The sequence below is a fragment of the Mobula birostris genome, chromosome 21, assembly GCF_030028105.1.
Source record: "Mobula birostris isolate sMobBir1 chromosome 21, sMobBir1.hap1, whole genome shotgun sequence".
Lineage (NCBI taxonomy): Eukaryota > Metazoa > Chordata > Chondrichthyes > Myliobatiformes > Myliobatidae > Mobula > Mobula birostris.
In genome coordinates, this window is record NC_092390.1 from 48,104,578 (window position 1) to 48,127,865 (window position 23,288).

Genomic DNA, 23,288 nt, shown 5'->3' on the forward strand with positions numbered 1-23,288 from the left:
GATCCTTGCAACATTATCTGATATTTTTAGATTTCTTTTAAATGCAATTTGAATACAAATAACTTGGCAGTAAGTCAAGAGCTATTATTGTTAGAATACCTAAAATAAGTTTGTAATTGGAAAAGAGAAAAAACAAACAGAAATTTTTGACAACAACTTTGTTTTAACAATAGGATATCTTTGTGTTCAAGTTCCAAAGTTATAATTTAGGATGAGAGCATTCTGAATTGTTGCCCATCCGATGACATCAGTCTTTGGCCTGATCATCTTTCAGGCTGGGTCACAACAGAATCACACTGGACACTGCATTGCTGAGCAAGAAAAAATGCAAATTACCATTTACAGAAGGTGCCAAGAAATGTGATATCTTAAAAGAAAGCACTGAGATACGAATCATAGCATGTGAAGATTTTTAGTGGATCAAGAAAAAAATATAAATATATACCCCCAGTTTCCACAAATATCAATCCCACAGCACTTTGTTGGGGTGACAAAGTGGCTTCAAAAGTACAAAGACCAATTTATGTCAAGTACTAAGCACCAAGTATATCAAGTATATGTCATTCTGCAATTCTCATTCCATCTATCATAACCTTAAAAGTGCATTAGAATTCTAGGTTAAGGATAGAAAACCTATTTCTGTGCCTTCATTAAGCTCTCACCCAAACTTTCCCAGTATACCTAGAAAGCACAGAATGCCTTCAATCATTTTTAGGATATGATAAAAAAGGGTCCAAGAAGAATACAAGCATCGATGACAATATAATCTCTCTGTACTGAAGTTCTAAATGCATCTAAAATATGAAGATAAAATTCAGTCTATATGTAATCGATTCTTTGATTTGGGAAACATATTTTGGTTAACAAATAAGTCTGCTGGAAAAGCAGTTGCAGTAAGGTTTCAAAGGAAAGAATGGAAAGAATGTTTGTGACAGGAAAGGATTAAAATTTCCATATAAGATTCAGATAAATTATCCTTCCCTTCCTGGCCCCAGTAAACAAATAGTATCAGCAATCACAAGAGATATTTATTCAAACTTGATGAAGTGCACATTTTTATCTAAAACAGACAACCACAGCATTGCTGTCAAATTGGCAAATTTTAACTTTCTAAGCAGATGAATCGGTTTCATCTGCTGGTTCTTTGAATGATGTATGTTTGTACTTAGATCGTGCATTCACCCAATCAAAGATCATACATTCCTTGTAAGAATTCTATCACTCATTTCCAGTGTTGGTTTCCATTTCAGATATAGACCAACAGCAATGGAACATGTGAAATGAAGCATGATCATGAACAATTGCGTTGTTGTATCCTGAAATACACTCTCATGAAATAAATGCTCAATCTTTCATTTCAAATAGTTTTCTCTACTCTTAAGTCAAACCAGCCATGATCCAAAGCACTAATAACAGCAGCCCTTTCCTGTTCAATAAAATCATCGATTACAAACTCTACAATTATCATGGAAGTTTAAGCAACAGTGAATTCATAATATGAGAGTTTCCAGTGAGGTGACTTACAATGCCAGGTAGTAGGGGCAGAATGGTGAAATGTATTAATTAAAACAAAAACAAAACCTAGAATTAATTGTCAGTTACATGTAAACATTTTGTTCCAAGGTTGAAGAAACTTAGGTGAGAAGGCAGATTGTTCTTTGTATGTTTGAAAAACTACTTATTTAAAATGATTACGATGAGAAATAGTTCCCTATAATCTCTAATATTTCTTTCTGTATGCATATATGAGTTAAAGGCAAAGCTTGTATTAGTTGTTCAAACCTATTGAGAAAGTGGCGGGAAGCTACAATTCTTCTGGTGATGGGACTCCAGCAGTGATGTTGGGTAGGGAGTACCAGGATTTGGTCTCAATAACAATTAAGAAATAGAGATGTATTTAAAAGTCAGTACAGTTTGCAATTTAAAGGAGGATCGCTAGGTAATGGCATTCCACGATCTTCCTCCTACTGTCTCTCTTTGTGGCAGACATTTAAGATTTGGGAGGTGCTGCTGGAATACTGCACCTGTAACTACAATATACTTTGTAAATAATACATACGGTGTCTGAGTACCAATCATGTGAGTTTCTTTGTCCTTTATGGTATTAAAATTTATTGAACATTGTTGGGAGTTGCACTCATCCAGTAAAGTGGGCAGAATGCCATTAAGTTCCTTGTGTGGGCTTTCTAAATGAAACAAACTTTGAGGTGTCAGAATATGCAGTTTGTGAACTGTTTTAGTAGTGACCTGATGCATATCGTTGGTTCAGTTAAGTTGCTGGTGGTCACGCCAATGACTTAAGACACCACTCAGAAAAACAGAACTCCTGCAAACATGTCTTGTGCTGCATGCTGCAATGATTTACCTCCAACACCTATATAACCAACTACCTTTGTGCAAAGTACTGCTGCAATAATTGAAATATCACCTCTTTACAGCCCCAGCTTTCATTTTACTAGAGATTCTTATCAGCTCACCTAATTAAATGCTGCTTTAGCAATCTCACCTGCTCTCTGAAATTCAGCTTACTGGTTCACAATCAGACAAAGGCTGCAATAGTATCTGGAGCTGAATGGTTCTGGTAACATTGAAACATCATCTGTGTGAATGTTCCATTTGACAGACCTGTTAACAACATCTTTGCTGAATGAGAAAAGAGACTGGGCAGTATTGCACCATATTGGATTTGTTCTGCTCTGTGCAGATACGACATAGTGAGCATTTTCTCCATGTTGCATATTGATGCCAGTGTTGAAACTACACTAGAACAATATGTCTGGAAGTACAGCTAGCTTTTGGAATACAAACTGTTAATACTGCTGCTGAGGCGCTGTCTGGCTACACAGCCTTTGCTGTATCTAGGACTCTTAGCTGTTTCTATATATCACATGGAATGAATTGAACTGGTTGTGGAATAGATTTGGAGTCATTGAGCATCAAAATTATCCTTCTGAATCTTCTGATCCCCAATGATCAACCATTCTTTTACAAGGATCACACTCAACAGTTCTGTTGCAAGTATTTAAATGTTATTTCACATGCTGAATCACATCTCTGGGTAATCCTAACTGCCAATGCGATAACATGTTTGCAAAGACTGTGATGGAGGCATCTGGCATTATCTGAAAGGAAAGTTCTACATCTTTGTTGCTTTGACTGACTGTTGGACTGACCTCCAAACGTAAGTACCAGTTGAAGCGAGAGGATTCAAAAGGGTGACGAATGCAGGACCGAAGGTGCTGTATTTAAATGCGTCTAGCATTCGGAGCAAAGTGGATGAACTTCTGGCGCAATTAGAGATTCGTCGGTATGATATTGTGCCTATCACTGAGTCGTGGCTGAAAGAAGGCCACAGTTGGGAGCTTAACATCAAAGGATACACTTTGTATAAAAAGGACAGGCAGGACGGCATAGGCAGTGGTGTGGCTCTGCTGGTAAGAGATGGAATTACATCTTTAGAAAGAGGTGACACAGGGTCAGAGAATGTTGAATCTTTGTGGGTGGAGTTAAGAAACTGCAAGGGTGAAAAAAAATTATGGGAATCATATATTGACAACCAAGTAGTAGTCAAGATGTGGGGGTGAGATTGCAAAGGGAGCTGGAAAAGGCATGTAAGGAGGGCAATGTCATAACTGTAATGTGGGACTTCAATATGCAAGCGGATTGGGAAAATCAGGTTGGCGTTGGAGTGCAAGAGAGAGAATTTATTGAATGCCTACGAGATGGCTTTTTAGGGCGGCTTGTGGTTTTGCCTTCTCGGGGAAAGGCCATCTTACATTGGGTGTTGTTTAATAACCCAGATCTTATTTGGGAAATAAATGTAAAAGAACCCTTAGGAGGCAGTAATCATAATCTGATTGAATTCACACTGCAAATTGAGAGAGAGAAGCACAAGTCGCATGTATCAGTATCATAATGGAATAAAGGGAATTACAGTGGCACAAGAAAGGAGCTTGCCCAGGTGGATTGGAGGCGGATACTGGCGAGGATGACGGCAGTGCAGAGATGGCTGAAATTTCTGGGAATAGTTCACAAGGCATAGGATAGATATATCCCACAGAACAAAAAAGTTCTCAAATGGCAGGGGTAGGTAACCATGGCTGACAAGTTAAGGACTGCATATAAGCCAATAAAAGGGCATATAAGGTAGCAAAACTGAGTGAGATGTTGGATAATTGGGAAACTTTTAAAATCCAACCAAAGGCAACTAAAAAAGCCATAAGAAGGGGAGAGATGAAAAAAAGAGGGCAAACTAGCCAATAATATAAGGCAAGATGCTAAGAGTTTTTTCAGTTATATAAAGAGTAAAAGGGAGGTGATCATTGATATTGAACCACTGGAAAATGATGCTGGTGAGGTAGTAATGGGGGACAAAGAAATGGCAGATAAACTTAATGGATATTTTGCATCAGACTTCACTGCAGAAGACACTAGCAGTGCACCAGAAGTTCCTGAGGGTCAGGGAGCAGGAGCTAGTGCCATCGTAATGCTAGGCAAACTCAAAGGTCTTAAGGTGGATAAGTCACCTGGAGCAGGTGGACTACATTTCGTGTCTAGAGAGAGGTTGCTGAGGAGATAACAGATCCATTGGTCATGATCTTTCAAGAATCTCTTGATTCTGGCATTATCCCAGAGGACTGGAAGATGGCAAATGTCATCCCACTCTTTATGAAGGGAGGAAAGCAAAAGAAAGCAAAAGAAAGCAAATTATAGGCCAGTTAGCCTAACCTCAGCGGTTGGGAAAGTGTTGGAGTCTATTAAGGATGAGATTTTGGGGTACTTGAAAACTAATGATAAAATAAGTCAAAGTCAGCATGGTTTCTGTAAAGGGAAATCTTGCCTGACAAATCTGTTAGACCTCTTCGAGGAAGTAACAAGCAGAGTGGACAAAACAGAGGCAGTGGATGTCACTTATTTGGATTTTCAGAAGGTATTTGATAAGGTACCACACATGAGGCTGCTTAACAAGGTAAAATCCTATGGTGTTACTGGGGAGATACTGGCATGGATAAAGAAATGGCTGACAGGCAGGAGGCAACAAGTGGGAATAAAGCGGTTCTCTTCCGGCTTGCTTCCAGTAACTAGTGATGTTCCTCAGGAGTCAGTATTGGGACCGCTACTTTACACATTGTTTGTCAATGATTTGGATAATGGAATTGATGGATTTGTGACAAAGTTTATAGATGTTATGAAGATAGGTGGAAAGATAGGTAGTCCAGAGGAAGCAAAGTAATTACAGCAAGACTTAGACAAATTGGAAGAATGGGCAAAAAGCGGCAGATGGAATACAGTGTTGGGAAATGTATGATAATGCGTTTTGGCAAAAGGAAAAAAAGTGCAGACGATTGTCTAGATGGGGAGAAGGTTCAAACATTAGAGGTGCAGAGGAAATTAGGGGTCCTCATGCAAGACTCCTAGGTTAATTTACAGTTTGAGTCTGTGGTAAAGGGAAATGCAAAGTTGGTATTTATCTCAAGGGGAATAGAATATAAAAGCAGGGAGATAATGCTAAGGCTTCATAAGACACTTGGGAGTACTATCAACAGTTCTGAGCCCCATATCTCAGAAAGGATATGTTGCCATTGGAGAGTCTAGAGAAGGTTCACTAGGGTGATTCCAGGAATGAAGGTTTACACATGAGGAGCATTTGGCAGCTTTGGGCCTGTACTCACTGGAATTTAGAAGAATGCAAGGGATATCATTGAAATGTACTGAATGTTGAAAGGACTAGATAGGGTAGATGTGGAGAGCATGTTTCCTATGGTGGGGGTATCAAGAACTAGAGGGCACAAACTCAAAACTGACCATTTAGAATGGAGGTAAGGAGGAAATATTTTAGCCAGAGAGTGGTGAATTTGTGAAATGCTCTGTCACAGACTGTGGTGGAGGCCAAGTCTGTGGGTATATTTAAGGCGAAAGTTAATAGTTTCCTGATCCGTCAGGGCATCAAAGGATATGGCAAGAAGGCAGGTGTATTGGTTTGAGTAGGATCCAGGATCAGCCAGGAAGAAATGGCAGAGCAGACTCGATACACTGAATGGCCTAATTCTGCTCCGATGTCTTATGGTTTTCTCAAAATCGACGTGGCTGGGTAGTCTGGAGTTATTCTTATTCTGTTTAAACATGACAGAATTAAGCTGTGGATTTGAAATCAGACACAAGCCATTCTGGATAAACTGGCAAATTTCCTCAATTGAAGAATTAATGAAACAGATGGGTTTTACGGTAATCATTAAAGGCCACTATTTTTTATAAATGATAATTAAACTCATGGCTCCGTGTTGATTGAAAAGGCTTTTGCATGGCTAGTCTCATAACATAACCACTATACTACAATTCCTTCTAATATATTACTATCTCGAACACTTGTCTATGTTTGCAACTTACACAATTTTGCATTTATATAAAATGCATAATGATGTCAATTTAATAGAAATGATTCTTTCAGGACTTACTATAATAGATCTGGACACAGTTTAAATTTTGCTTTGAAATGTTGTTTTCATTTGTAGGTAAAACATGGTGAGTAAGGAACCAAGTAAATGCCAACTCACAGAAAAGGAGAATGAAACTGAGCAAACAACTTCACCAGCACTGGAGATGAAATATGCTCAAGATCCAAATAGACATATTAAAAAAAGGAATAAAGCATTACAGGTGAGATTTAAAGATATCCGTGAAGCTCAGAATGAACAGGAGAAGAGACTTGCTGCAACACAGCAAATGGACAAAAAAACAATGAAATCTATTTCTTGTAAGGCAGCTTATCGCAAATACATGACAGTGCCTGCACGAAGGTCAATTCCAAATGTTACCAGAAGCACAGGTGTGCAGACATCTCCTGACCTCAAAAAGCGCTATCAGACATTTCCTTTGGAAAGGAAGAAAGTAAATATCATTAAAATTGCTCCCACTTTAGAAACGTTCAGGCAACAAAACAATAGTTTCGCTGTTGAAATTAAAGATAACCTCAATAATGACTTGGGAGCACGTAATACAAGCAGTTCAAAGAGGAGCAGCCAGAAGAATCAACACACCAGTGTAGATACTAATAACTTCAACAAACTGAATGAACAAGGTGGCAGCATGAGACTGGATACTCCCAGTAACAAAGTTCACGAAATGCACAATTGTACTGAAGACTCAACTGAACAAAATTACCAACAGTGCAATATGACAATGTATGATAAGGCATCTTCAAGAAATCAGAACTTTAATCAAACTGAATTGCAACTAGCTGATCTCACTTCCTTCCATTTAACAGACAGCATCTGTGAACTTACTCAGACTGATCCCTCAAACTCCTTACAAAAACTGGCTGCATGGGAAGTGCCTAAAAGAACTTTGTCCCCAGCCAGCCACCAACCTCAATCAGTGAATGGACAACTCTGTTCACTACAGTCTCCTCAAAGAGAAGAGTTCTCTGAATCAACTGTAACAAATATTGCACCTAGAGATGAAGATCAGTCTAATCAAACAACAGTATCTGTACTGGAGACAGATCAACAAATCGTACCTCTTACAGAAGCTGTGGATCTGAAAGCTCAGCTACAAATAATGGAAAACCTGATTAGTTCCAGTCAGGAAACTATTAAGGTGTTGCTTGGGGTTATTCAAGAATTAGAAAAAGGCGAAGCCCTCAGAGAAGGGTAAGACTACACAACACAATTTATATATGTTTGCATAGAAATGAATGTTCCAATAATAGAATATATAGATCTATTATATAGTTATGCAGAAACAAAGAACCAGTTTCAAAAATATTAATGAATGCATACTGCATAATACAGATTTCACTGATATGCAAAATATGAGATTGACAATGCAATCCAAAAATCCTAAAGCTTGAACTGACAAGTAACGTAAACAGCAATTTTCCACCTCCGAGCAAGAATGAGGGGATGCAATGTACAGCCAGTGGACTGAAGTTGTACAGCCAACTATGCGGCATTATATAGCAAATTAATTATTACACAGGCTTAAATGCATATGGGATTCTGATGTCATAGTAGTGAATAATAATAAGAAAGTGTCCATGTATTCATAATATCCAGGTTCAAAGTAAATTTATCAAAGTACATATATGTCACCATACACAACCCTGAGATCCATTTTCTTGTGGGCATACTCAATCCAATAACCATAATAGAATCAATAAAATACTGCACCAACAGGTTCCCAAACAATGTGCAAAAATAGAAAGAAAAAAATCATAATAATAGATAGATAGATAACTAAATAAACAAACGAACAAGCAAGCAAGCAATAAATATAGAGAACATAAGATCAAGAGTCGTTGAAAGTGAAGAGTAGGTTGCAGGACAAGCTCAGTGATGGGCAATTGATGTTGAGTGAAGTTATTCCCTTTGATTCAAAAGGCTGATGATTGAGGGGTAATAGCTGTTCCTGAATTTGGTGGTGTGAGTCCTGAGGCTCCTGTACCTTCTTCCTGATAGATACTGGATATGGTAGCTGTGTGTGATGGGAATTCAGTAGGTGATGTGTGTAATTGTAGCTCATTATTGCAGAACATTAGATTTGCACTCCATTTGTGCATACGGGAAGTGGAACAAAGTGATTACTTGAGGAATGATTGCATCTCCAAACTTGAAAGTCAGTACTTGACACATCACAATACAACAGCATGTTAGTTATATTCAACCATTTTATTTTCCAAAATTAAGGAAAATCTGTGTTAGAATACTGGAGAAAATAATTACTGGCAATTGTGTTTTACATTCTGTGTAATTAGTGCTATTTCCATTTGCAACTAACTCTTAACAAAAACACTAGAGTCTTGTTCTCCCTCTCAACCAGAGAAATGCAGACCACTGATTTCTAAAACCATGAATTCTGTACCTTCCAGTTCTGATGTTTCATGCAATCACAGTTTCAGTTTGATGCAGCTAGCATTTTATGTTATCTTTACTCAAACAAACCACATTCAACATACCTAGCCATGAATTCACCTCTACCATTTCATGTTTTTCAAGTCCTGGCATGAAGTCTATGGAATTAAGGGAAACAAGTAGTGAGATCATGGAAACTGTACAGATCGAAAAGGAGGAGGTCCTTGCTGTCTTGAGGAAAATTAAAGTGGATAAATCCCCGGGACTTGACAGGGTGTTCCCTCGGACCTTGAAGGAGACTAGTGTTGCAATTGCAGGGGCTTTGGCGGAAATATTTAAAATGTCGCTGTCTACAGGTGAGGTGCCGGAGGATTGGAGAGTGGCTCATGTTGTTCCGTTGTTTAAAAAAGGATCGAAAAGTAATCCGGGAAATTATAGGCCAGTAAGTTTAACGTCAGTAGTAGGTAAGTTATTGGAGGAAGTACTAAGAGACAGACTCTACAAGCATTTGGAAAGACAGGGACTTATTAGGGAGAGTCAGAATGGCTTTGTGCATGGTAGGTCATGTTTGACCAATCTATTGGAGTTTTTCGAGGAGGTTACCAGGAAAGTGGATGAAGGGATGGCAGTGGATATTGTCTACATGGACTTCAGTAAGGCCTTTGACAAGGTCCCGCATGGGAGGTTAGTTAGGAAAATTCAGTCACTAGGTATACATGGAGAGGTGGTAAATTGGATTAGACATTGGCTCAATGGAAGAAGCCAAAGACTGGTAGTAGAGAATTGCTTCTCCGAGTGGAGGCCTGTGACTAGTGGTCTGCCACAGGGATCAGTGCTGTGTCCATTGTTATTTGTCATCTATATCAATGATCTGGATGATAATGTGGTAAATTGGATCAGCAAATTTGCTGATGATACAAAGACTGGAGGTGCAGTAGACAGTGAGGAAGGTTTTCAGAGCCTGCAGAGGGACTTGGTCCAGCTGGAAAAGTGGGCTGAAAAATGGCAGATGGAGTTTAATACAGACAAGTGTGAGGTATTGCATGTTGGAAGGACAAACCAAGATAGAACATACAGGGTTAATGGTAAGGCACTGAGGAGTGCAGTGGAACAGAAGGATCTGGGAATACAGATACAAAATTCCCTAAAAGTGGCATCACGGGTAGATAGGGTCGTAAAGAGAGCTTTTGGTACATTGGCCTTTATTAATCAAAGTATTGAGTATAAGAGCTGAAATGTTATGATGAGGTTGTATAAGGCATTGGCGAGGCCGAATCTGGAGTATTGTGTTCAGTTTTGGTCACCAAATTACAGGAAGGATATAAATAAGGTTGAAAGAGTGCAGAGAAAGGTTTACAAGGATGTTGCCAGGACTTGAGAAACTCAGTTACAGAGAAAGGTTGAATAGGTTAGGACTTTATTCCCTAGAGCGTAGAAGAATGAGGGGAGATTTGATAGAGGTATATAAAATTATGATGGGTATTGATAGAGTGAATGCAAGCAGGCTTTTTCCACTGAGGCAAGGGGAGAAAAAAACCAGAGGACATGGGTTAGGGGTGAGGGGGGAAAAGTTTAAAGGGAACATTGGGGGGGGGGCAGAGAGTGGTGGGAGTATTGAATGAGCTGCCAGACGAGGTGGTAAATGCGGGTTCTTTTTTAACATTTAAGAATAAATTGGACAGATACATGGATGGGAGGTGTATGGAGGGATATGGTCCGTGTGCAGGTCAGTGGGACTAGGCAGAAAATGGTTCGGCACAGCCAAGAAGGGCCAAAAGGCCTGTTTCTGTGCTGTAGTTTCTATGGTTATGGTTCTATGGTTCCTTCACAAGCATTCTTTTTTATAAATACAATGGAAAGTTCCTCACTTATAAAATAGCCCTCAAAATGAGGCCTGGATTCAAGAAAAACAAAAACTAAAATATGGAACAATTAAAGTAAAAGCAACTCTACTAAAACAAAATATATAAAAAGAAAATTTCAACAGGACAGGCAGCATCTGTGAAAAGAGGAACAGAGTTCACGCTGCACACCGAGGATGATTTGTCAGAACCAAAAGCAAGTTATACATGCCGGAGACTCTACTGATTCTATCATAGTCATAATCATACTTTATTGATCCCGAGGGAAATTTGGTTTTGTTACAATTGCATCCACCAAGAACAGAGTATAAATATAGCAATATAAAACCATAAATAATTAAATAGTAATATGTAAATTATGCCAGGAAATAAGTCCAGGACCAGCCTATTGGCTCAGGGTGTCTGGCCCTCCAAGGGAGGAGTTGTAAAGTTTGATGGCCACAGGCAGGAATGACTTCCTATGGCGCTCATTGTTGCATCTCGGTGGAATGAGTCTCTGGCTGAATGTACTCCTGTGCCCAACCAGTACATTATGTAGTGGATGGGAGACATTGTCCAAGATGGCATGCACCTTGGACAGCATCCTCTTTTCAGACATGATTGCTCATCTGCAATTTACTGATCCACAGTCCTGGAGCTAATCAAAGGAGAGTGTTGCAGAGCTTATGTGCCATGCCATAATTAGGTCTAAAACAGGCCTGCCCACAAAACTCCTGAAATAAACTTTTTATGGCCAACCAAGTCATGCCTACAATTTTGATGTTTATCAAATTGTCTGTGGTATGTTTCTGAACTTTCTTGCAGTTAGATACATTCAAAAATAAAAATATAAACAGGAAAATGCAAAACATGAGAATATTAAAAGATAGCATTTACTGAAACTACTTAATCAGACATATAATATTCACTGATAACAGAAATGTAAGTACTACATTGCATGCTTGCAACCTCGGTTCAACCTTCAGTATATTACTAACATACTACGTGGCTTTTGTTTTAAATTACAAGTTGTTTCATGCAAGATCAGGGCTCTGGTATCAGCTTGAGAATAGGGGGGAAGCTGACTTGATAGTGGGAAGCATGAAGAGGTGCCTTCCTCCGCCAAATTAACAGCAAAAGATGAACACTTTGATCACTATTTCAGTTACAGTCAACAAAACGAAAAGGCAGAAAATTTTTAAAAATCATCTCTGTAATGTATCTGGCTAGTTCAGTTGCAGGCCATACAACTGTAATATAAACTCAATATTTACCTTCCCCCATTGGCAAGACCTCACTCTCCAAGTTATTCATACATCTACACATTTCTTCAAACCCTCAGGTAATTTACATTTTCTTCTCTATGATTCTCCTTAAGAACTACTCCTCAGATCAAGATTGGTTGCCTGATCTCTTAGAAAAAGATTTTTTTGTGGCATGAACATTACTTTCATTTCCCATAGCTGATGGTGAGTTTCCTTGTAAACAAAGCTCCTCTCCTTCTGGTAAAAGTATTCCCACAATGCTGTTCGGTGGCATTAATGTCCAGCAATGATTAAAGAACAAAAGATTTCCAAATCAGTGTTACGTCAAACATAGATAGGAACCTATACTTCGTGGTACTCTCATGTATGGACGTTCCAGTTTTTGAAGGGAATCTAGACAAGGAATGAATATTCCATGGTGCAAAAGGAATGAATATTTAGGATAGTGAATATGATTCCATCTAGTCCAATTGCTTTGTCCCACATCAAGTTTCTCAATATTATTAAAATACATTCATCCAAATAAGGAGCCAATATTCCACAATGCATTTAACTTGTGCCTTATAGATAATGAGTGGCTTTCAGAAGTTAAGTAATGAGTCACTCTTTGCAGCACGCCCAGCTTTTGACATGCTCTTGCAGCTGTTATAAGTGGATTGTCCAGTTGAATTTCTGGTCACTGGTGACACTCAGCATTTTGCTAGCAGAGGTGGGGGGGAGGGGGGGGGGGAGAGTGAACTCATTAGTGCTTATGGCAATGAATGTAAAGGATACATATCCAGTTTTGAGTTGCCAGATCTGCTGTAATTATATTATCATATAATTCTAATGGCATACAACACCAAGGGAAGTGTTCTCGGTGTGAAGAATGGACTTACATCATAAGAATCATGAATACATACATTTAAAGATTGATACCTGAATGCAAGGTCAAACTTATCCCTTATGGTATTTATTGCACACTTGTTGCTATATGCCAACACAATTACTAGTGGTGAAATAGAATCAGGTTTAATATCCTTGGCATATGTCATGAAAACTGATAGCAGAGGAGAAGAATCATTTCTGAAATATTGAATGCAAATCTTCAGAGACCCGTACCTCCTTCTTGATGGTAGCAATAGGAGGACAAGTCCTAGGTGATAGATAGGGCTCCTTGCTGATAGATGCTGGCTTTTTAAGGCATCACATTTTGAAAGTCACCCTCATTGCTGGGGAGGCTATACCCATGGTGGACCAGGCTGAGTTTACAACTTTCAGCAGCTTTTTCTGATCCTTTACAGTGGCCCCTCCATACCAGTGATGGAACCAGTTAGAATGCCCTGCAAGGTACATCAGTAGAAATTTGGACCAGTCTTTGGTGACACACCAATTCTCCTCAAACTTGTAGAGAAATATAGCCACTGTTTTGCCTTCTTTGTAATTGTGTTAATACGTTGCGCCCAGATTAGATCCTCAAGAGGTGTTGACATCCAGCAACTTGGAACTGCTCACTCCATCACCTGCTAAAACCTCAATAAGGACTGGTGTGTGCTCTCTCGACTTCCACTTCTCAAGTCCACAATCAACTCGTTGGCATTACTTGCATTAAAAAGCAACGCTGTTGCAGTGACACCGCTCAATAAGCTAATCTATTCACTATTTTGTTTTAGGACAGCACATTGCAAATACAAGCTTAGACTTAAAAAGTTTGCTGCACTATATGTTGCCAATTAGATACAATTTGCTTTATTTTAATACCAATCATGTCCTCTCTTTGGACAGGGGAGGAAAGGGAGAAAACAATGAATTAGATCCACAAACATATGCAGGCTCAAAGAGTGAAACTGTAGAACATCTAATTAAGGTATGCAACCTTTCAATAATATCATAGTACAAATACAATTACAAGACCCATTTAAAATGCAGTTTTAGGCAGCTCTATTAAGGAATGGATAAACCACCTTGAGCATTGTGGCTTCACAGAAATGTAAACAATCCTGAAAATTTGGTGCGCTCATTTTTTTTTCTGATAATCACATCTGACAATAAAGTTCCAACAAAAATGAAAAATCCCACAATCATTACTTGATGGCATAAATCACTTAATACAAAACATTTTTTTTATTTTTAAGTTAAACTTCTACCAGAAGAAAAATTCCTTCCTTTTTAAAATCGATGAACAAAATCTACACTATTGTAAGCACCAAGAATATTACACTGAGAGCCATTTCAACTGCAATAACATTAAAGGGAAATACAACAAATGTTTCTTTCAAAATACATACTGCTATCTTTTGTTGTTAGCAATCTTCAATACATCTAAAATTTAAGTTTCATTGCTGCCTAAGGGCCACTACAAATTGCAAATACAATATTGTTTACGATTTTCTATTTCCTTGGGGAAATTGTTTCTAACCTCCAACTACAAAAAAGTGTTATAAAGAAGGGAGCTTTGAGCTCTGACATATGCTAATACTTTTGTGCCTGAGCTTTTCACTTTGTATGAACTCTTTTTAACCTTAAAAAAGCACAATATCTCTTATCTTTACAATTTCTATTGCTTAGAAAGGTTGATCATACACTATCAAAAAGGTCACTTAGCAGACAATACTTGAATTAGTCAGGATATCAAGGGACATCTGTGAAGACAGAATCATATTTGACTTTCAGGTCAATGTGCTTTCATTAAAATCTGTAAATTTTAAAGGAAAAACTAGTTTTAAGATGCACATCAAATACAGTGGACACCTCAAAGCAATGGAGAAGCAGCAAAAATGCCACCTTCACAAAACTGTTGTAATTGATTGTTAAGAATGAGACTACCTGGAGGCACATGGCAAGATAAGCCAAAGCCAGCATGGTTCCCTGAAAGGAAAAATCCTGCCTGACTAACCTACTGCAATTTTTTTAGGAAATTACAAGCAAGGTAGACAAGGGAGATGCAGTGGATGTGGTGTACTTGGATTTTCAGAAGGCCTTTGACAAAGTGCCGCACTCAAGGCTGCTTAGCAAGATAAGAGCCCATGGAATTACAGAGAAGTTACTAGCATGGGTGGAGCATTGGCTGATCGGCAGAAAAATGTGAATGGGAATAAAGAGATCCTATTCTGGCTGTCTTCCCTGGGGTTCAGGAGAACGAGGGTAGATCTCATAGAAACATTCCAAATGTTAAAAGACCTGAACAGATTAGATATGGCAAAGTTTTTTTTCCCATGGTGGGGGAGTCTAGGACAAGCGGGCACGACTTCAGGATGTCCATTTAGAACAGAGATGCGGAGAAATTACTTCAGTCGGAGGGTGGTAAATCTGGAATTTGTTGCCATGAGTGGCTGTGGAGACCAAGACATTGGTGTATTTAAGGCAGAGATAAATATGTTCTTGATTAGCCAGGGCATCAAAGGGTATAGGGAGAAGGCAGGGGAGTGGGGATGACTGGAAGAATTGAATCAGCCCATGATTCAATGGCAGAGCAGACTCAATGGGCTGAATGGCCTACTTCTGCTCCTATATCTTACGGTCTTATAAATTCTGGAAAAATGCAACACTATATGGATTCATGACAATCTCTGGGCCAATAATCCTCAAACTGGCAAAAGAGCATCCAAATCAGTGAGCATTATGGTGCTAACAGCAGAATGTCATGAAATAATCCAATCAATAGAGCTGTTTTTCCCATTACACTTATTCTGTCCCAACAGTGGCACAGTATGCAGAACCCACCTGGGACTTCATTATCACAGAACCCACATGCTGGAAACATATCGTTCTCAACCCTAAGATATTGCCTTGTTAAGTTGAAATTATACGGCAAGTGAAGGTATTCTTCGCAAGAAAATTTGAAACAGTTCCCAGATCTGGCTTTGAAAGGGTTCCAAGTATGGAAGAATAACAACATTTTTCCAAATAAAGTTGATGTGTGACTTGACTTAAGATTCAGGCAGTATTGTGAGTTTTATGGTGGTGCATATAGTTCATTCAGCACACAGGTGGTGGATGGTAGCTTATGTGCTAGTCATACAGGTTGCTTTAAACGGAAGCGTGTTATTGAGAATTACATTCATTCATCAATATGTTGAGAATTGCATAACTGCCCTGACTTGTACCTTACAGTTTGCAGAAAACCTATGGGGAGTCAGGAATTGAACCAGCCATCTCTGGATATCAGCTTTTAACTTGCTTTAACAGGTTTGGTACATAATTGGGTGAACCACAATGACCATGAATATTGGATAGTTTTCTCTTTGCTTTCACTAAGACTATTCAATGTCACGTACTGCCTTGACAAAGAGATTCACACTCTTCTCATTTCTAGAATTCAGATCTTTTATCCACGTTTACCCTTAAGTTATAATTTGGCAAGGAAAAAAAAGTTATACGCCGCTAAGCAGTATTATCAACACATTCCACTTTTCTGAAGGTTGAGACTGAACTAGAGAGTGGTAATTGATGGAAACAGTTTGCTCCGCTTTTGATGGATTAAATATACCAAGCAATGTTTCGGAGGTAGCAGGATTGATTATTGGTCAGACTGTAAAATTTCTAACTGTACTCAAGTCATGGGAAAGTGGTACAGGTACTTCTAAAATGCAAGAATATGGAGCAACAGTTCAGATAAATAAAAACAATTTGCCCAGAATAGCCTTTGCGATGATGAAGACAATTTCTTAGCTGAAAATATTCTAATAAGTCCATCGCACTCACAGTGATGAAACTGAGGTCGAAGCCTTCTCTTTTTATTAGCTGCTTAATTGTCATTACCATATCTGACCACACATGATAGTGCCTTGTAGGATTATCTTGTGTTTCTTATAACATGTCATATCTGCCATTTAAGACAAATGACTCCTCAATATTAACTTCAGTAGTATGATTTGATTCTTGTTCTGCATTCCTTGTTGAACCACAGTAATTACCTGGCTTGATGAAAATTGTAAAATGAGGGTTAATTAGGCTTCAACGGCAGAGATTGTGGTGAAATTTTGGTGAAAGTTTTGTTGTTTCTATTTGTTCTTACAGATGCCAAGTTTTGATCTATTAATTTTGAATCTAGCCCTTTTCGCATGATGGGAGCGCAAGCACAATGTAGTGAGCCCTCAGAATGCTGAAAGGACCATCTCCACAAAGATTGCACGACGGTCACAATCATGGAGAGATGTATTTGTGACAGACAGGGTGGTGAATATGAAGTCAAGCAGGCTTTCCCTTTATGTTGGCTTTCTCACATTCTGCTGCATTTCAGAGGATAAGAGATCACAATTAGGTTTTTTAATAACTGTCTTAAATTATGTAAGGTTTGTCAGTTCAGTGCAAAGGTATAAATTACACGATTACAAAATTTTTTTAAAATCTCTGAAAATAAATAAATAAATGTAAGTAACTAGCACAAATAAAAGGACTAAAGACCATGACTGTTCAAAAATACTGATGACAGAGAGGAAGAAGCTATTCCTGGATTGTTGAATGTGGGTCTTCAGATTCCTGAACCTCCTCTCCAATAGTAGTAACCAGAAAAGAGCCTGTACCAGATGGTAAAGAACCTTAGTGATGGATGTCACATTTTTGAGGCACTGGCTCTTGAAGTTGTCTTCCATGGTGGAAGAGAATTGTGCCTATGAAGAAGCTGGCTGAGTCTACAAATCTCTGCAGCCTCTTACGATCCTGTGCATTGGACCCTCCACACCAGACTGTGATGCAACCAGTCAAAATACCTTGCAGTGTAGATATATGGAAATTTGCAAGAGTCTTTGGTGATATGCCACATCCCCTCATATTCCTAACTAAGTAGAGTCTCTGGTATATTTTTTTCATGATTGATTCAATGTGATGGGCCCAGGATAAATCCTCCAACATGATGACGCCCAGGAACTTAAAATTTCTCACCCTTTCCACTGCTGACACCTAAGTGGTGTATGTTCTCTTCAAGTCCACAACTAGTTCCTTGGTCTTGCTGACATGAAGTGCAAGACTGTTCTAGCAATAGCACTCAACCAGCCAGTCTCTCTCATTCTTCTACACCTCTTTGTCGCCATCTAAAATTTTCCCAAAACAGTATCATCTATGTATTCATAAATGGAATTTGAGCTGCACTAAGCTATACAGTTATGAGTGTAGAGAGAATACAGCAGCAGACTAAGCACACATCTTTGAGGTACACCTCTATTGATTGAAGTAGAAGAATGTTACCATCGATCTGTATTGACTGAGGTCTCAGAATGACAAAGTCAAGGATCCAGAGGGAAGTATAAAGGCCCGGATTTAGAAGCTTGTGTTTAATACTGAGGGAATGATGGTACTTAATGCTGAGCTTTAGTTGAGAAACAACAGCCTGACTTATGTTTTGCTATTGTCTAGGTACTCCAACACAAAGTGGAGAGCCAGTGAGATTGTGTCCACACTAACCCGGCTGTGTAGTTGGCAACTTACAGCAGGTCCAGGTCCTTGCTCAAGCAGGAGTTAATTCTAGCAACATCCTACCTCTCAAAACACTTTATTATGGTAGATGCAAATGCTACTGGGCAATATTTGCTGAGGTAGCTCACTCTACTCTTCCTGGGCACCAGTCTGATTACTATCCATTTGAAGCAGATGGAAAGCACACACAGCAGCAGTGAGGGACTAAAGATGTCCATTAACACTCCAGCCAGTTGGTCAGCAGAGGCTTTCAGTATCCAAGGCCTGACACTTGGTGAGTGTTTACCCTATAGAAGGATGTTCTGACATTGGCCTCTTGGGCAGAGATCACAGGGTTGCTGAATGCGGTGGGAATTTGCATAGGTGCAGCATTATTCTCCCTTTCAAAGCATTCAAAAAACATTATGAACCTTATAGGAAGTAATTATATGCAAAACCCTGCCACAGCTGTCATGTGTCCAAATGTGTATTTAATTTCACTTGAAATTGCCTTTTTAGTCTCTAAGACATTGCGCAAAGGACTAACAAGATGAGATGTTAAGAAATGCCTCCTCCATTTGGAGAATCTAGAAATACACAACAGTATGTCAATATACAACAGGTTAATAATTTAGAACTCAAATGAGTAGAAGATCCTGGATTTGGAGCACAGTTTCAGCCAAGATCTTAATGAATGGCAGAACAGGTTTAAGCTTCCGAGATACAACTCTTGATTCTATTTCATACATTATTCTTACTAATATATTTTTATTTAATGCAAGTTACATCACTGAATTTATCAGCCATGATTGATCTGAATCTATGTCTACTTCATTGATCAAGGATTCTCAACTCATAGTCTTATAAACTAAGCTAAATAAAAAAATTAAATCTAATATCAGATTTTTGTTTATCATCTGGAAATCAAAACCTTTTCCCCCTAATTATTTTGTAGCATTTCTCTGGAAACTAATTAAATACAGCTTTACATTAAAATGCTCAATTTTATCTTTACAGTCTCTCCTACAGAACAGGACAGGACACTGCAAACTGTGACACTTGTCGAAACAGTGCATGCATCATTTATAGGTAAGCTTGCAAACAAAAGAAAAAAAATTCTATCAATATTTCAAGAACATAAGCTTTAAACATTACTTATCTGCAACAACATTTTATTTCCAATCATCCTTTGAATGTCTTTGACTATATGCACCACACCACGTTTGGAGGTTCAATTAAAAGTACTGTATGATTTGTGCATGAAGATAACATAATTTGTGATATTCTTTTCCTTCCTAAGCTATTTCTTGGCATTGAGGTGACTTGCTTCGACTCCAGTTCTGCGGGTTCTGAGATGGCTGATGAAGCCAACGTGGAACCCACAGACTCTGCCAGAGGTAGGACAGGAGGTGGTTGATGAGGCAGGAGGGTGGTAGCTTGGATGATGGTGTACTCCTTCTACCACTCATGTGCTCCTGACTAACAAATCTGAGATTATCAATGCCATTCTATAAACTTGAGTTTGTGGAGATGTTGCACTTCTTTAGAACCTTTTCCTCTGTCCACCTAGTAATCTTTTACTGAACAGAGCTTGGAATAGTATTTTGGGAGTCTGGTGTCGTACAAGCAAAGTATGTGGCTTCCTAAATGAATCTGTGGATTTCTATCTGGAGATAATAGCTTGTTTATCCCGCTTGTGGATTTGGAGGTCTTAGCAGAAAGGATATTGAAGACGTCTCTTTAGGGCAGATTGGCCCAAGTATATTATTATTTAATGGATCCTTACTTGCAATGAACTGCAATCAATCAATAAATAAAAAATCAATCAATTTCAGGTGTTAAGAAAAATTTCAATAAAATTCAAAAACAGATTATCTAGATGTATCAGACTGCTGTTTCTGGGAACCAGTTCAGCATCATTTGGCTGCCACATTTATTATGGGTGCAAATAACCAGACTCAATTGCAATTTATTTTATTTATTCATTCACAGGATCTTGCATTGCTGGGTAAAATAACATTTATTGCCCATTCTTAGTTCTCCCTCAACTGGGTGCAGTTAAGAGCTTCGGGGTCACAAAGGGTCGGAAGTGGTAAAGACATGAAAGCCATTCATGAACAAGAGTTTTTAAAACAAAAATTAATTAATTTCATGATTAAAACTGGCTTTTTTTTTCATCCTCCTGCTATCTTCATAAAACTTTAACTTGTGTCTCCAGGTCAGAAGCCCTGGAATGAGTCCAGCAACATAACTACTGTGCACATGCTACACAAACCAGTAGTAGATAATTATTTTTGAAAAGATAAGGGATGATAAAAATCTGCTGTAAAACTCTGGTTGCCTCACTCATATTGAAATGTGTTAATGGGTCGCAGCATCAGTTAATTAAGAGTTGTTACGTATTCCAAATGGAAGTTCCATTCATGTGGCTAGGCCATGCTCCCGGTAACAAATATTAATGAATTCTACATTTCTGCCATTCTACAATGGGCAGAAATATCTCCACATCCACATAGAAACAAAACAATGGACATCACACTAAATTACATCATGGTACATTGAAGAACATGAAATAGCCCCCAACTACCTTAATTTAACACTTCATGAAGTTCAGCAATCTCATTTTCATTCCACTTGTGCTTGTCTAATTTTCTTACTTGTAAATAAAGCCTGAGGTTATTCTGTGTTACAAACTGTCAACATAGTGCTTACTGTCATTCAGATCAGACAGGAGAGCAATATGGATGTAATACTAAGATTAATTGTCATCCTTTGGCAAGCACACCATGTCTGGCACATTTAAAAATGCTCAATTTTATTGCAGAGAGAAGGAATGTAACATTTGCATTTATATAATGCATTTTCTACTTCAAAATGGTCAATAGTCAACTAACTACTTTTTGTTATAACAGAAGAAATATAGCAGCCAAATTATATACAACTCTCTCAGAAACTGATAATAATTCCAATAATTTCATTAATATTAAAATTAGCCAATAGACTGGGAATAACTGCCTGCTCTTGAAAATCATTCTATATGATGAGCAGAGTGCCTCAGCTTTATGCCCCAAGAAGCGATAGTTGACAATACTCCATATTGAACTTTAGTACAAACCTCAAGTTTCCTAAACCTACAATGACTTGAGCTAGAAAGCAGAATAAAACCAACTGGCCTACAAATAGAAAGCATAAGACCATAAGACATAGGAGCAGAATTAGGCCATCTGGCCCATCAAGTCTGCTCCACCATTCAATCATGGCTGATTCTTTTTTTTAATCTTCTCCTCAACCCCAGTTCCTGGCCTTCTCCCCGTAAGCTTTGATGCCATGTCCAATCAAGAACTTATCAAACTCTGCCTTAAATACACCCAACGACCTGGCTTCCACAGCTGCCTGTGGCAACAAATTCCACAAATTCACCACCCTTTGGCTAAAGAAATTTCTCCGCATCTGTTTAAAAAGGGTGCCGCTCCATCCTGAGGCTGTGCCCTCTTGTTCTAGACTCTCCCACCATGGGAAACATCCTTTCCACATCTACTCTGTCTAGGCCTTTCCACATTCGAAAGGTTTCAGTGAGATCCCCCACCCCCACCATCCTTCTGAATTCCAGTGAGTACAGACCCAGAGCCATCAAACATTCTTCGTATGATAACCCTTTCATTCCTGGAATCATCTTTGTGAACCTCCTCTGGACCCTCTCCAATGCCAGCACATCCTTTCTAAGATGATGGGCCCAAAACTGTTCACAATACTCAAGGTGAGGCCTCACTAGTGCTTTATAAAGCCTCAGCATCGCATCCTTGCTCTTGTATTCTAGACCTCTTGAAATGAATGCTAACATGGCATTTGCCTTCCTCACCACTGACTCAACCTACAAGTCAACCTTCAGGGTGTTCTGCACAAGGACTCCCAAGTTCCTCTGCATCTCAGATTCCTGGATTTTCTCCCCCATTTAGAAAATAGTCTGCACATTTATTTCTAGTACAAAAGTGCATGACTATGCATTTCTCAACATTATATTTCATTTGCCACTTTCTTGCCCATTCTCCTAATCTGTCTAAGTCCTTCTGCATCCTGCTTATTTCCTCAACACTACCTGCCCCTCCACCAATCTTCATATCATCTGCAAACTTGGCAATAAAGCCACCTATTCCATCATCTAAATCATTTATTTACCTAACAACAAATAACTTTCTATTCTGAAAAGTTAGTGAGAAGTGGTGGAGAAAAACATGATTTTGGTTTTCCTGCAATTTTCACAATCAATGCTAAATTAAGTCAATAAGACCATAAGTCATAGGAACAAAATTAGGCCATTCAGCCCAGTGAGCCTGTTCACCATTTCATCATGGCTGATTGATAACCCCTCTCAAACCCATTCTCCTGCCTTCTCCCCTAATTTTTGACGCTTTGCCTAATCATGAACGTATCAACCTCACTTTAAATATACTCAATATCTCGGCCTCCACAGTTCTCCGTGGCAATGAATTCCACAGACTCAACACCCTCTGCTGAAAGAAAATTCTCTGCATCTCGGTTCTAAACGCATGTCTCTCTATCTGAGGCTCTGGCCTCTGATCATACTCGCCCACTAAAGCAAAAATCCTCTTCACATCCACTCTATATAGGCTAATCAATATTTGGTAGGTTTCAATGAAATAACCCCCCCTCCCCCATCACCACCATTCTTCTAAGCTCCAGCGAATACAGGCCAAGAGCAATCAAATGCTCATCATTAACCCTTTCATTCTCACAATCATTCTTGTGAAATTTTCTCTGGACCCTCTCTAATACCAGCACATCTTTTCTTACATATGAGGCCCAAAACTGCTCACAATACTGCAAGTGAAGTCTGACCAATACCTTATACAGCTTCAGCATCGTATCCTTGTTCTTATATTTCAGTCCTCTTGAAATGAACACTAACATTGCATTTGCCTTCCTTACCACCAACTCAATCT

At 38.8% G+C, this 23,288-nt stretch overlaps 2 protein-coding genes across 4 annotated transcripts in view; one reads left to right on the forward strand and one right to left on the reverse strand.

The window, feature by feature from the left end:
- Positions 1 to 23,288, reverse strand: part of dock1 (dedicator of cytokinesis 1) — a 555,786-nt gene that overhangs the window by 273,112 nt on the left and 259,386 nt on the right. The gene's annotated exons all lie outside the window — the stretch shown is intronic.
- The window catches only part of LOC140185771 (inhibitory synaptic factor 2A), a 41,517-nt gene continuing 24,748 nt past the window's right edge, over positions 6,520 to 23,288 (forward strand). Inside the window, exons 1-2 of the mRNA XM_072239410.1 lie at positions 6,520 to 7,649; positions 19,345 to 19,416. Coding sequence (XP_072095511.1) covers positions 6,520 to 7,649; positions 19,345 to 19,416 — 1,202 coding nt within the window. The remainder of the gene's footprint in view (positions 7,650 to 19,344; positions 19,417 to 23,288) is intronic.